The 15,832-nt window shown below is 43.0% G+C and overlaps 1 protein-coding gene across 1 annotated transcript; it reads left to right on the top strand.

The window, feature by feature from the left end:
• Window positions 1-24: 24 nt before the first annotated feature.
• Window positions 25-15,183, top strand: LOC124642733 (serine protease snake-like). Its single transcript, XM_047181338.1, has 11 exons — window positions 25-135; window positions 3,891-3,973; window positions 4,460-4,575; window positions 4,831-4,898; window positions 5,134-5,306; window positions 5,664-5,776; window positions 5,859-6,011; window positions 6,443-6,569; window positions 6,932-7,063; window positions 13,115-13,179; window positions 14,527-15,183. Exons 1-11 carry the CDS (start codon window positions 51-53, stop codon window positions 14,666-14,668), a joined length of 1,257 nt encoding a protein of 418 aa, XP_047037294.1. The 5' UTR covers window positions 25-50; the 3' UTR covers window positions 14,669-15,183.
• Window positions 15,184-15,832: the final 649 nt, after the last annotated feature.

The raw sequence follows: 15,832 nt of genomic DNA, 5'->3' as shown, positions 1-15,832 counted from the left end.
AGTTGTCATCAAACTGGTAGTTTCGACGGGCGTTCGTACTGTGTTCAAAAATGAATTTTGAACATGAAATAATTTTATTTTTATACGTTTTGAGTATTTTGAGTTCTGTAACTTGTGACCTGCAGCTCCCTGAAGGTGAGTCTTTTTTATTAATGTCATTTTAAGCAGGTATACCATATAAGAACCTACACGAGTAATTTTAACTTTCATTTAAGAAAACTATACAATAAATTGCCGTTTTTTCCGCAGTTTCACCCTTGTCCCGTGTCAACTACTGCCCGTACCGGGATAAAATATCGGTAGCCTATGTTATTTGGGAAGAAGCTTTCCAACAGTGAAAGGATTTTTCAAATCGGTTCAGTAGTTTCAGAGCCTTTCGGGTACAAACAAACAAACAAAAAAATGTCGTCTCTTTATTATATAGACGGGCGTCCTAATGAATCAAGAAAATCTGTAAAATAAAAGTATTAAGTATGTCTATCTATCTGTTTATCATCATCAACATCCACATCGTTTACTGCTAGGTCTTCTCCTACGAGCAAAAGTATATTACCTGTTGTAGATAGGTAGGTAGATACTTATCATCCTCCGAGCCTTTTTCCCAATCATGTTGGGGTCGGCTTCCAGTCTATCCGGATTCAGCTGAGTACCAGTGCTTTACAAGAAGCGACTGCCTATCTGACCTCCTCAACCCAGTTACCCAGGCAACCCGATACCCCTTGGTTAGACTGGTGTCAGACTTACTGGCTTCTGACTACCCGTAACGACTGCCAAGGATGTTCAATGACAGCCGGGACCTACAGTTTAACGTGCCATCCGAAACACAGTCAATGGTGTCTAAGATATACTTAGAACTTTTTTTTTTTTTTTAGGTAGGTAGATACATATATGAATATTTATTAGGTACTAACAAGATCATAATAAAACCAAGAGTTGGAATCGCGCACGAAGGGTTAGGTACCATTATTTTTAAAATGAGAAAAAAATCACATTATAATTGTATGGGAGCCCCCCAAAATATTTATTTTATAACTATCGGTTCATAAGATACAGCCTGGTGACAGACGGACGGACGGACAGAAAACAATAGGTTCCCATTTTACCCTGTGGGTACGGAACCCTAAAAAGCAACACAAGTGCCCTTAAGGAAAATTGGTTTAAGGTGTGAATTTACCTGACCTGAGTCAATAACCTGTCATCGTTATAGGTCAAAGTCATCGAGTTATTATTTTCGTATTTAACTACCTGCTTTTCATGCCATTTTAAAATTCGGTTTATTCTTCTTCTTCAATGAGAATATCTCACTAATATTATAAAAACGAAAGTTTGTGAGTGTGTAGGATACTTACTTCATTACACACAAACGGCTTAATCGATACTGATGTTTGTAGTTCTCTTATGAATCGGACTGATATATGATCTTATGTATAGACTACTTTTTACCTGAGTGCGGGAAGTTGTTATCCGAGCAAGCGTATAAAGGGCAAAATAAAATGCAGTCTGTTTATTATTATTGTGGTTAGCTATCTAGCATCAAAACCAGCACTTTGTAAAATGATGTGCAATGTGTATTCAATAACATAAGGTTTTACAATGACATTTCACGTTAATTTATTTACTTGCATCAGAGTCAATCGACGGTAACAAGGCAATAAATGAAAACTGGTTTCTTGACCAGTTGTAAAGACATTGATCCTCAATGATCTTGTAACAGTTTTTCCTCGACAGAACACAGAGACTAACATAAAAGAGATTACATAAAAATTAAAATTAATAAAAACTGAAGCACATCTAAAAACTGAAGCCAAGCTGTCCCGACATTATACCGAAGATATCCCGGACATCAGTCTGTACGAGATTAGGATGGCCCTGAAGCAGCTTAAGAACAACAAGGCGCCGGGTGAGGACGGAATCACTTCAGAGCTTCTGAGAGCGGGTGGAACACCGGTACTTAAAGTCCTCCAGAAGCTCTTTAACTCTTTAACTCTTTTGTCCGAGGGCAAAACGCCTGAAGCAAGAAGCAGGGGTGGGGTGGTGTTGTTCTTCAAAAAAGGTGACAACAGCCTATTGAAGAACTACAGACCCATCACACTTCTAAGCCATGTTTATAAGCTGTTTTCAAGGGTTATCACGAACCGTCTCGAGCACAGGCTTGATGACTTCCAGCCTCCCGAACAAGCCGGTTTCCGAAGAGGCTTTAGTACCATAGACCACATCCATACGCTGCGGCAAGTTATACAGAAGACCGAGGAGTATAACTTGCCATTATGCTTAGCGTTTGTGGACTATGAGAAAGCCTTCGATTCGGTGGAAACATGGGCGGTACTTGAGTCACTCCAACGATGCCATATTGACTATCGGTACATCGAAGTGTTGAAGTGTTTGTATAATAACGCCACCATGTCGGTCCGAGTACAGGAGCATAGCACGAAGCCGATTCCATTGAGAAGAGGCGTAAGACAGGGGGACGTAATCTCCCCGAAACTGTTTACCGCCGCAATGGAAGACGCCTTCAAGCTCCTGGAATGGCAAGGACTTGGCATTAACATCAACGGCGAATACATCACTCACCTTCGGTTTGCCGACGACATCGTAGTCATGGCAAAGTCGATGGAGGAACTCAGTATGATGCTCGAGGGCCTCGACCGAGTTTCAAAACGGGTGGGCCTGAAAATGAACATGGACAAGACGAAAATTATGTCAAATGTCCATGTTCAGCCTACTCCAGTCTCTGTTGGAAGCTCGGTACTCGAAGTTGTTGACTCATATATCTACCCAGGACAAGTAGTCCAATTAGGTAGGTCCAACTTCGAGAAAGAGATCAACCGCCAAATCCTACTCGGCTGGGCAGCGTTCGGGAAACTACGCAATGTCTTATCGTCCGACATACCTCAGTGCCTCAAGACGAAAGTCTTCAACCAATGTGTGTTACCAGTGATGACTTACGGCACCGAAACGTGGTCTCTCACTATTGGCCTCATCTCAAAGCTCAAAGTCGCCCAACGAGCTATGGAGAGAGCTATGCTCGGTGTTTCTCTACGTGATCGAATCCGAAACGAGGAGATCCGTAGACGAACCAAAGTCACCGATATAGCCCACCGGATTAGCAAGTTGAAGTGGGAATGGGCAGGCCATATTGCTCGCAGAGCAGATGGCAGATGGGGCCGAAAAGTGCTGGAGTGGAGACCACGGACTAGCAAGCGCAGCGTAGGACGTCCACCAACGAGATGGACAGACGACCTTATAAAGGTCGCCGGAAGACGCTGGATGCAGGTCGCTTCCAACAGGTATCTGTGGAGATCAAAGGGGGAGGCCTATGTTCAGCAGTGGACGTCCTATGGCTGAGATGATGATGATGATGATGATGAAGCACATCCACTGAATTAGAATTACATACCTCTAGATAAGTTACCTACATGTCTTCCTAGACAATTTTTGACAATGGCAGCTGTCCTCATATAAGGAAATAAGCCAGCTGAGTAGGACGTATTATAATTGAACAAGATCAGGTGCAGATCGACATTAACGTGCTCTCCGATGCACGAGAAGTTTGATAAATACTATGCCAAAAAAAACATCTCACGAAAGTCATACTTGTTTATTTTAAGTGTGTGTATGCGTCTATTGTTGCGCAATAAAATTTATTTCTTTCTTTCTTTATGTAAATCTTATGCTCATTGTCTCTGTACGCTGAAGCTCGGGAGCTTTCAGTAGCGGCCAAGTCGTCGAAAGACAAATAAGTTCATGTTAACTAACACACACAAGAAAAGCTCACGTTTTCGTGAAATAAAACATAAGTAACAGCCTGGTTTCTCGACACGACTCACGCCTTTTACCAAGTTCTCTTAAAACTAATGATGTACTTAAAATCTTACTAAGTTCTATTTCAGGTTCCTCATGTGTCACAAAAGGACTCACAGGCACTTGTGTGAATATATTCAAGTGCAATTCAGCTGCTCTGTCCTACTTATTTGTAAGTATATTAATCGTTATTAAACTACATATTTTACATTGATGACGCTGATTTGAGTTCATTGAATATACTTTATGACATTTGATAAAGCAATAAAAGAATAAGCTTTATGATTTCACGAACAGATATCTATACTAATATTATAAAGACGAAAACTTTGTTTGGTTGTAATGGATAAACTCAAAAACTACTGGACCGATTTTAAATATTCTTTCACCATTAGAAGAAGCTATATAATCTGCGAGTAACATAGGCTATATTTTATCCCGGTGCGGGCAGTAGCTCCCACGGGACGCAGGTGAAACCGCGGGAAAACGGCTAGTTGATATATAAATTATGTCAATTTCGAGTTTGACTTTTTGTAGACCCTTTGGGGTCACTGTACCTAATTAAGAGGTACGTGTTACTCCTAGTTAGACTCAGCAGCCAATGTAGGTACCTAAATGGTTTCAGTAGGATCTCTTGTTCACCATAAATTATTTTTAGGCAAACGCGGGCTACGATGTTGTAGAGTACGAGATTCCTGAACTGCCTGAAATCTGTTCTTATAGGGACAATGAACCAGTCGTGTGCTGCACCGACTGCGAGATTGGAGAGGAGAAGTAAGGGGTTCTTTCAATCTAAGTCTTTTTTGTTTGCTTGTTGTATAAAAAGTACAAGGCCTTTGCTGACCCCCTGCTGGCAAAGAGCCTTTAATTAATCTGCGAGGAAGCTATCTAAATCTTCTCTCCAGCGCAACATTATTCTTTCTCCTAGTTGGAAGTAATACCTACCAAAAATAAAAACTCTGATAAGTACATAGAAGAAAAGCAAATATAAGTTAGGTACAAAAAGTAACATGTCCAAATTAATTCCAGATATCGCAACACAGCCGTAGGCCCATCTGGAGGTCTGGTGCACACAGAACATTCGGTTGCTAAAGAGAGTAAGTTAACAAGTTTCATGTACTCATCAGCTACCTAGGACTTGCCAATATCATCATCATTAACCTATTGCCAGGCTATTAAGGAGTTCGAATCTTTATGCTGAAAAATCAGCTATTTGAGCTATTCAAAGATTGTGGCGATTGAGCGTCTGCGTTCTAAGGGCTCAGCTCCGCCCAACAGTCAACTAATGTTTATTTTAAGGTCGAACCATTTTGATTTTATACCTGTTTCCAGAATGCTACGAATACTTCCAAAGGCTTCCATTCAAGTGCCGTTTTCCTGGCTACTTCACGTTAACTAAGGAATGGATTGAACACCTGAAATGCCATAATTATACTTTAGGTACAAAATACGTGGGTTTCACTACAGGGGGACGGAATGCAGAACGATGGGAGTTTCCACACGTGGTATGTAACATTTTATTCCCAAAAGCTTAATTTTAAGTGTAGTTGTTTCAATTGGTGGGTTTCTTGGAGAACAAATTAACTAGCAGAGGTGCCATAACGGAAAATCGCCTCAGAAAGTAGCGCACCAAAATGCGTGCGGGGGACGAGGAACGTCAACACGAAAACCAAAAAATCGTTGACATATGTCTCAAAGAACCTTTTGGTCATGCCGACCGTACCTATTTGATCTAGAGGTAGAAGAAAGCGCCTGGAACTACTTACATTATGGCATCTCTGCTCTGTCCTTACTCCGTGGTGGGTTTTCATTTGTTCGTCAAGGTTTGTGACACCTTCCAACACAAGTTGAATATGTTTCAGGCTTTGATCGGATATGGGAACGACGTGGATTCTGCGCAGTGGTTATGTGGAGGCTCTGTCATCAGCGAGAGGTACATCCTCACTGCTGCACACTGCACTTCGACTAGAGTGCTGTAAGTTTTTATTTTCCCTCTACATATGTATATTAGCTTACCCTAGTAAACAATCATTTATTATATATCTATGAATTTTCAGGGGCAAAATATCGTTCGCTGCCCTCGGCTTGCTAAGACGTTCTGACCCCAAGGAATATTGGAAGATATACAGAATTAAGAAAATCATCGTCCACCCGCAATACAAAGCACCTTCCAAGTACCACGATATTGCACTTCTCGAGACAGAAACTGAGTAAGCTACTTATATAAAAATACTTATCTTTAAGTGGTTATGTTTCTGTGACATATCCAAAATCTGTAGAACTTTTTGTCCTCCACCAAAGTCAAAAGGTAAAAGCCCTTTTTTAACAAACCTGCCTTTGCCGGGTCTGCTAAAGACTCGGCAAGGCAAGTTTGTCCCACGGGTCTGCATTAGAAATCATTTATTCTCCTTGAGAAAGCATGATTGACAATTTACTCATACCATCTCTCAATTTATAAAGAAGAGGTCTTTTATAATATAACAAATAGGCCTAAGCCTTAGCAACGTAAGGGAGTGTCAGATTCTTACTAACTAAACTCATCATGTTCCGTCTTAAACCCTTTATTTACCAGGGCCGCGGTAATTCTTTCGAACAATCCCACAGCCCCGGCAGGGTTGGCAACCTATCTTTCTAATTACAGGATAGCATTCGGAAATGACTTATTACCAGCTTGCCTAGACACTGGTACCCAGTGGAAAGTGGTGGCTGGTGCATCCGGATGGGGGCGTCTCGGACACAGACAAGCTTTAGCTGATACCCTGCAAGTGGTAAGTGCTATCTTTCTGCTGTGTATTTTAACCAGGGGCAGTTGACTGATCTCATTTTACATGTAGGCACAACTCAATTTTTAGGCTGTTTTAAAATTTTGCCTCTTGAGATGCTCTTATAAAAATTGCTTGGTTGGTCTAGTTGTTGTACCTACTGTTGTACACGAGGTCTCGAGTTCGGTTCCCGGGTCGGGCCGATCGCTTGAAGTATGGTATGGACGTAGGTGAACGAGTGCTCATGATCATAATATAAATAACTGTCTAGCATTACACGCAGTATATAGACTGTGTTCCAGTTCCTTTAGATCTGGTGACCATTTGATAGGGTCAAAGAAGCTCATTATTATAAATTGACTTTCCAGGTGGATTTAGAAGAGTTCAATGAAACGGAATGTTCTTCCATATTTCCACCTCACAGACACCTGAACCGTGGCTATGACCACAATACCCAGATGTGCTATGGATCCAAATTTGAAGTTGTGGATACCTGCGAGGTAAGTTAAAAAATAACATGTTTTATGTTTGGTCCGCTTTACTATGTCGTTAACCTCCAAATTCATGAATGCAAAACATATCAATTATGAAATTAAATCCTTTAAGACCTTTGTCACTTTTTGCATTTAATTTAGGTAATATTATGCTGATCGAATCAGTTTCCTGTTTATCTTATAGCCCTAGCGGAGCCCTACACACTACGGGCGTCACTAAACTAGGCTATTTAACGAATGGAAACCACTGGATACTGTTTGAGTTTAAGTTTATTGCAAAGAAAACACGGTAATACAAACGAAACAGTACAGTTGGACAACAACCACGAATGTTACAAAACTAACTAATGAACTAAACCCTGAGTTGAAACAATGGGGCGAGCGTATTCAACTACATGACGAGACTCAAGCGAGGCGCATCCGACGCGCACTCGCGGCACACGCTTCTTGCTCACTGGCGGCGTGAGCGGCTGCGCGATGTCGCGTCCCCTTCCACGCGCCCTCTTGCGGCGCGTGTAACTAACTAATAGGGCGGCAAACTACTTGCGCGACATACAGCCACACGCTATACACTCCCCCTCGAGCTCATGAGAACGTCCCCGCTCATGAACTCGCACAAAGGAAACACTACATACAGGACAAACATGTTTTCGAGGACGTCCTCTCTGCCGCTTCTGCACTACGGGACGAGGAGGCGTAACATCCCGAGAATGAAAACGAGTTAGTTCTGATACGTGAAACTTACCTAAAACTTCCTCAGATGAATCTAAATTACCTATAAGATACGCTGTAGGGCTAACTCTCTTCACAACAACGTAAGGACCATCTCTCTTAGGAACGAACTTAGAAGTAATGTTTTTCGCTGCGTTGCTCAGAACATGCGACTTTAATAGTACCTGATCACCCACCTCGAAGACTTCACCTGGTGTTGTGGATTTATCGGCACATTCCTTACGTCGATCCTGTTGTGCTTCGACCCTCTCTCTGACAGCGATAAACGAATTCACAAACCTTTTCAAATAAGGTGTAATCTGAGGAACAAAATTATCCTTACTGAGCACGGACCTAATATCGTGGTGCATTTCGACTGGCGAACGAAGTTCCCTAGCGAACGTAAGGTATGCGGGGGTTACTCCAGTAGTACCACAAACTGCCGAATTCATGGCGAACCTTATCGCGGGAAGATGCTGAGGCCACGATGAATGCTCAGACTCAACTAAACGAGACAAATGAAACTTCAAGTCTCTATTCTTACGTTCAGCTGGATTAGCTGACGGATGGTATAATGGTAACAACTCTTGACCAATACCTAAAACAAACATACATTGCTGCATTACAGCAGAAACAAACTGAACGCCATTGTCCGAAACAATGCGTCTTGGCAGTCCATAACGGAGGAAATACTCTTCAATCAACGTACGAGCACACGCCTCGGAAGTAGCATCCTTCAGAGCGTAAAGCTCGGTCCAACGAGTCGCAGTGTCTTCGACCAACAAAATCCACCTTTCCCCATTTTCTCCCGGAGGAAGTGGACCAAACAAGTCTACGGCTAACACCTCTCCCCTCTGATGGAGAACAGGAGTCTGTAACAAGCCGGACGGTTTCGTGTTTGAAGACTTATAACGTTGACAGGCAGCACAACTCTTGACATACTCTGTTATAGCTCTATGCATGCCTGGGAAATAAAAACTCTTAGCGACCTTGGCATAAGTTCTATCAACTCCGTGATGACCAGCAATGTCAGAATCATGACACTCTTTTAAAATTTCAGGACGCAGAGAAGCCGGGACAACCAGTTGTGGCTCTTCACTATCTACATCCGGATTATACCTATACAATACGCCTTGCTGCATAAAATAACCTCTTTCTGACCAACGCTTCATACCTACAGAATCAGCATCAGAAGTGTCCTCTAAATCACTAATTATCTTCTTAAGTTCCAGATCCTCGAGTTGCGCGCAACGGAGATCAGCCGGACTACGAGCAGGTAAGTCAACGACGATGGAACAGACACCACACTGATCTTTATTTTCTTCTTTACAGGTTGGTCGACTAAGTGTATCAGCAATAACATTGGCTTTACCAGGCGTATACTGAAACTGAATATTAAAGCTCTGAAGCTTGAGAGCCCAGCGAACGAGCCTACCTGAAGGCGACTTTAGGGTAAGGAGCCACTTTAACGGCTGATGGTCGCTACCTATAATGACCTCATGACCTTCAATATAACCCCTAAAACGTTCGACGGCCCACACCACAGCAAGAGCCTCACGCTCGGTGGTGCTGTAATTCCTTTCAGCTGCATTGAGCAGACGGCTAGCATATTCAATAGGGCGCTCTTCTTTACCTTCGCCCTGTAACAACACAGCCCCTAAGGCATAATTGCTAGCATCAGTCCTTAACACAAACGGCTTGCTATAATCCGCTTGAATAAGAATCGGTGCCGAGGAGAGACGAACCTTGAGCTCCTCAAAGGCACGAGCCTGGTCTGAACCCCATGACCACGGCTGATTCTTCTTCAGCAAGCGTGTTAACGGCTCAGCAACAGCAGAGAAACTAGGCACAAACTTTCTAAACCATGAACAAGTCTGAAGAAAAGTTCTTAAGTGCCGAAGCGAAGACGGTGCTGCCATATCCAAAACAGCACTAACCTTATCATCATCAGGAGACACACCATCCTGAGTGATAACGTGACCAAGGTACTTTACCTTTTCACGTGCAAAAACACATTTCTCCCTATTGGCACGCAGTTTAAACATACGCAGTCTATCAAAAACGGCGCGCAAATCTGATATATGCTTCTCAAAGCCCTCAGAAATCAGAAGGAGATCATCTTGATATGCTAGAAGGGTAACGTCCTTAAGACTGGCACCGGAACGAAGTCTATCAATTAGACGCTGGAAGGTAGACGGAGCGTTCTTGAGCCCGAACGGCATGCGATTAAATCGATACGAACCGAATGGCGTTAAAAATGCTGTCTTATCCCTATCCTGTTCACGTACACTCACTTGCCAAAATCCACTTCGCATATCAAGCGTACTCATAAAACAATTCTTTTTCGTTGACTGTACAAGCTCGTCTATCAAAGGCATCGGATAGACATCGGACTTTGTTACCGCATTGAGCTTCCTATAGTCGACACAGAAACGAACCTTACCATTTGCCTTCGGAACAAGTAGCGCTGGGGAACCCCACGCGGACTCACACTCCTCGACTATGCCATCTGCCAACATCTTATCGAGCTCTTCTCGCATAATGTCCTTTTTGGCAGGAGTCAACCTATAAGGTGGAACGGCGATAGGAGCGTGATCGCCAGTATCAATAATATGCTCGGCGAAGGGAGTCGCGTCTCCCCCTGGCTGAAAGATATCCTCGTGTTCGACAAGGAGACGGGCAAGTACCTCACGTTGTTCTCCACTAAGCGAGGTCGCCTCATCATCCCGCAGCACATCCAGAGCTGAACACGCAGGCACAGGTGACACACCTTCAAATTGCAATGAGAATTTACACTTATCATTCTCGGCAAAGTGCCACCTACTTTCACCAAAATTGAAGACAAGATTAAATGAGGTAAGAAAATCTATACCTAACAAGCTTTCATTATTATTAGCTTCCGGAAATATCAAAAACTTAACGTCTCTAGTTTTATGTCGGAGTGTCACCTTTACCACTGTGCTAAGTACATTCATCTCCCTACTAACACCGTCCGCCAACCTAACAATTTGTGTCGACGGCATTAACGGGTGTCCTAACCTGAGTAGGAGAGCGTAGAGCGTGTGACCGGCAATACAACTTTTAGCTGCAGAATCTACGAGCGCGGTGCCACAAAACCCTAGAATGCTTATATTCAACACAGGGCGACGAAAAGGTACATTATCGTAAACATTACCGATATTCTCACGACTATTACAATTATTTCCGTAATCATTAAAACTAGATACACACATATTACTCTTACGAACATTGTCAAAAAGTATACGACTATCACAATGTATACGACAATTACATTTACTATTGCTACCGCAATCAGTACAACACGATACGACACGCGTATAAGTGTTACGAACATTATCAAAATTCTTACTAATATTACAATTCCTTTTGTAATTCTTACAACAAGATAAACAAATACAAGAGCACATATTAGCGTTAGTGTTACGAACACATTGAACGTCAAGAAAACAATTACATGAAACACCCGCGGCACGCGCAGGGTTACCTTGTACAGGCATGAGCACTGACGGGTCGGGCGGCGCGAGCGGTTGCGTAGCAACGACGCGAGCGCGGGCGCGGGCCGCGCGGGCGAGGCGCGCCCGGCGCCGCTGCCGGCCGCTGCGCCGCGGCGAGCGCGGGGCCACCCCGCGGGGCTCGCTCGACGGCCTCAACGTACCTACAACTCCGCCATGCGATGCGTTTTCGACGGAATAAAATGCTTGTTGGCTCGAACAGTTTTTACACTTCGACTTAATAACGTTCGGAGCACCACAACCGTAACACTTTATTTCACTTTTTAACTTTATATCGCTATTGCTCGTATTATTATCACGATCACTATTATCACGCTTTAACTTATAACACGCATTTTTCGAATGACCTGAGCGCTTACAATAGACACAAAACTGCTTATTATTACTCTTCGAAACGACGGGGACACTCTCGGCGGACTCAGCGGCGCCGGTGCTGTTGAGCGGCGGCGGCGGCTGCGGCGACGACGATGATGATGTCGCGCGCATGCTCGTCTGGGTCTGCGGCTTTCCTTGAGTAGTGTTACTACGTGTTTTGGAGCTTTCCTTAAGCGAGTCTTCTATAGTACGGCACTTTTTGAGTAAGTCGTCGAAACTGTTTAAACTTTCTCTAGTAACACGTTTCCGAATGCGTGGGTTAAGGAGGCCGAAAGCCATATCTAGCTGCACTTTTTCTGACAAATCCTCTTTAGGTATTTTAGCCAGCAGAGCTCGTACCTTGGCGATGAACAAATCCGTATGTTCTTCCTCCTGAACCAGCGTGAATAACTTCCGATAAAGACGATGGGGCGGGTCATGCTCGGCGAATGCACCTTTTATTCGCGAGAGCGCCTCCGACCACGTGCCGGTTGATCTCTTCACCCCTTGCCACCAGACCGCTGCAGGTCCTTCCAACAACATTGAAAACCCGCGGAGAGCGTTCTCGTCGGTCATATTTACGCATTCCTTATACGTAGTGATGGCGTCTAGGAAGTTTTCTAGCGACTCCTCCGGGCGTCCGCCATAACGCGTCCTGCACTTGGCGAAATTTCCACTCACGCCAAACATACTGTGCGAATCCGAAACATTCTGCGGCGTGGACGAGCGGACCTCACGGAGTAAATGCACCAGAGTCTCGTGGGTCATTGTTACATTGGTGGGGGCGGCGCCGGCACTCGCGGCGTCGACGTTGTCCGAAGTTTCCAGAACTTGCGAGCGTGTTAACGGCATTTTCACGGCGAATAACACGCGAAGTTTTCACTGAGTTCGTTACTATCACACGTTGGGCAGCCAATTATAGCCCTAGCGGAGCCCTACACACTACGGGCGTCACTAAACTAGGCTATTTAACGAATGGAAACCACTGGATACTGTTTGAGTTTAAGTTTATTGCAAAGAAAACACGGTAATACAAACGAAACAGTACAGTTGGACAACAACCACGAATGTTACAAAACTAACTAATGAACTAAACCCTGAGTTGAAACAATGGGGCGAGCGTATTCAACTACATGACGAGACTCAAGCGAGGCGCATCCGACGCGCACTCGCGGCACACGCTTCTTGCTCACTGGCGGCGTGAGCGGCTGCGCGATGTCGCGTCCCCTTCCACGCGCCCTCTTGCGGCGCGTGTAACTAACTAATAGGGCGGCAAACTACTTGCGCGACATACAGCCACACGCTATAATCTCTTTATTCAATAACTTTTGAAAACTGTGCGTGTGCGTTAGATAGAATGATAAAATCAGTTATCTTTACGAGTACCAATGTTTTTTTTACAAAGAGTGACTATCTTTTATGACTATTGCGATTGATTCCTCTTTTTCTGTCCTTCCAGGGGGACAGTGGTGGCCCGCTCCAAGGTCACTCCTCCAAGTGCCTCTACACCATCGTGGGAGTGACATCATACGCAGTGGCGTAGCGTGGGTATCTGCCGCCCGGGGCAGTTGTCGATTTTGCCGCCCCTTCCCGTGTTTTTTTTTAACAAGTGTTACTGGCCGTTTGTCATTTTTAACCGACTTCAAAAAAAGGGTTTTTTTTTTGTATCGACGTTAAAAATCATCAAATGACCCTTCCCGCTGTGGGTTAGCAGCGGTGAGGGAGTGTCAGACTCTTACTGACTAAAAACCGTCGTGTTCCGTCGAAGGCCTTTTATGTTCCAGAGCCGCGGTAACGCAGGCTAGCGAAGTAGGTAACTATAAGTATATATGGAATTGAAATAATTTAAAAAGCGGGGCTACTTTAAACTGTTTAACAAATTAATTTAATTTACGGGACTAACACTTAAACTAGTTTCCATGGTTGGTTCCATGGCATGTTTCCATTAACTATACCTAAGCGTGAAATTTGGCTTGTATCTAGGTAGGTATTGCTTATAGCATTCAAGTTTATCTAAACCAGTGAGTGGTTCTTAACCTTTTAGTCATGAGGGACCACTTTAACTAAAGTTTGTCTTGCCGGGGACCACCTCATCGGTTTACCTAAATTAGCACTCTGCTAGACGCATGTCGGCAGTTGTGTAGGTAAGCAAAAGCAAATAAAGAAAAACTTGCCTATGTTGTTTCCAAATTCGCGAGCGAAGCGAGCGCTAAATTTTTATCGGACTTAAACCAAATATTACGTAAAATTTAGCCCAAACGTACCTACTTAACTTTTTGTTTGTTGACAGATGCAAAAACAAGGGCGTAGTGTTTTTGAATACGCGAGCGAAGCGAGCGCGAAATTTTTAGCGGACTTAAAACAAAAATTACGTAAAATTTTGCCCAAACGTACTTAACTTTTTGTTTGTTGACAGATGCAAAAATAAGGGCATATCGTTTTTGAATACGCGAGCGAAGTGAGCGCGAAATTTTTAGCGGATTTAAAACAAAAATTACGTAAAATTTAGCCCAAACGTACTTAACGTTTGTTTGTTGACAGATGTAAAATTTAGCGCATACAGTTTCTGAATACTACGCGAGCGAAGCGAGCGCGAAATTTTAATTATTTTTTAGTTAAGACTCAAAACCAAAATTACGTAAAATGTAGTGTTACGTGTGTTTTAAGTACCAAATTTTAACAATAATTAATTTTAAGTTTAAAAAGTTTCAACTTTCTTGTTTAATGTTTTGTTATTGTTAGACAGTTTTATGTAGCGGCGCTCATACTAGTTGCGAACAATTTTTTTTTTAATTGGCTAAATTTTGCCGCCCCCTAAAAGCTGCCGCCCGGGGAATTTGCCCCCCCTGCCCCCGCCACGCTACGCCACTGATCATACGGCAAGGACTGTGGCATCCTGGGCTCAGCAGGCATGTACACCAGAGTCTCCCACTATGTACCCTGGATTGAGAGCATCGTCTGGCCCGAAGAAACTGAAGCCAGAAGGAATAGGGTGCAACAATTATTCAACTGACTTTTTGTACCATGGAGAACAAAATGACTAGTGGAGATGCCATAACGAATAATCTTCTGAGAAAGTAGCGCGCCAAAATGCGGGTTAGCGGGGTACTAGGAACGTTACTGTCTCCGACCTTATACGCCTTCTTTGGACCCGACCTTTTTTTTGTAATACTTACCAAAAATCGTTGATGTCTTGACTTAAGGAGCCCGAAGGCCTTGTTGGTTCACGTGTAATTGGACGTTTTGATCCTGCCCACCAGACGTATTTGACCGAGAAGAAGGCGCCTGAACTAACTGCGTTATGGCATCTCCGCTCATCTTTCCTTCCTCCGTGCTTTATATATATTTATACCTACCCTTCAGATTATTAACGATCAGTTTAGATATTAGATGGCGAAGTAGTCAGTGTGTCTGGCTGTCACGCTGGAAGGACGTGGGTTCTATTCCTGCATAAGTCAAATATGACTCGAGTGTTTTAGTCTAGATATTTTTTGTACATGTAAAGTATGTATTAAAGAAACATTTATAGAATATTTCGTCTTTTCATGCCTTACAAGTTAAAAACCATTCGATGTTAATAATGATTTAAACATTGATGTAACTAATTCTAGAGATCGCGTAATATTTTGTTTATTTGAGTAATTATACATACATAGTTAAACATAGACTCAAAAGAATTCACAAACTAAATTCGTATAAACCTTGGCTTTTGTGAACTTTATTTTTTACCAGTTTTCCTGTTTCTCTTGTTATTTGGCCAAAAAAAATGTTTGATCGTTAGTTTTTATGATTGTCTGAGAAAAATATTAAACAAAAGGTTTATTATCTGACAGCGACCGAGAGCAAGATTACAATAGTTATTTGTTATACAAGAGTGCAAAGTTGCTTTTTAACCGCGGGCTCAATTTTGATGACCGAGCAAGCGAAGGATTCTAAAATTAATAGAATCCTGAGCGATAACGAGGGAATCAAAAGAGCACAAGGTGAAAAATCTTTGCACTCGAGTGCAACACGTAACTTTTCATCCCACCTCATCGAGGAAATTACTAAATGCAAAAAACAAAATGGCGCGAACATATGACTATCAAATTGAAAAGAAGTTCCTATTAAAGTTCATTTATTTGAAAACTCACATTAAAAATGAAACGAGTTTAAAAATCTATGTAAAAACAATAAT

This window comes from Helicoverpa zea, chromosome 25 (assembly GCF_022581195.2).
Source record: "Helicoverpa zea isolate HzStark_Cry1AcR chromosome 25, ilHelZeax1.1, whole genome shotgun sequence".
NCBI classification, from domain to species: domain Eukaryota; kingdom Metazoa; phylum Arthropoda; class Insecta; order Lepidoptera; family Noctuidae; genus Helicoverpa; species Helicoverpa zea.
Note: the sequence above shows the minus strand (reverse complement) of the source record. Positions and strands in the feature narration are given on the sequence as shown.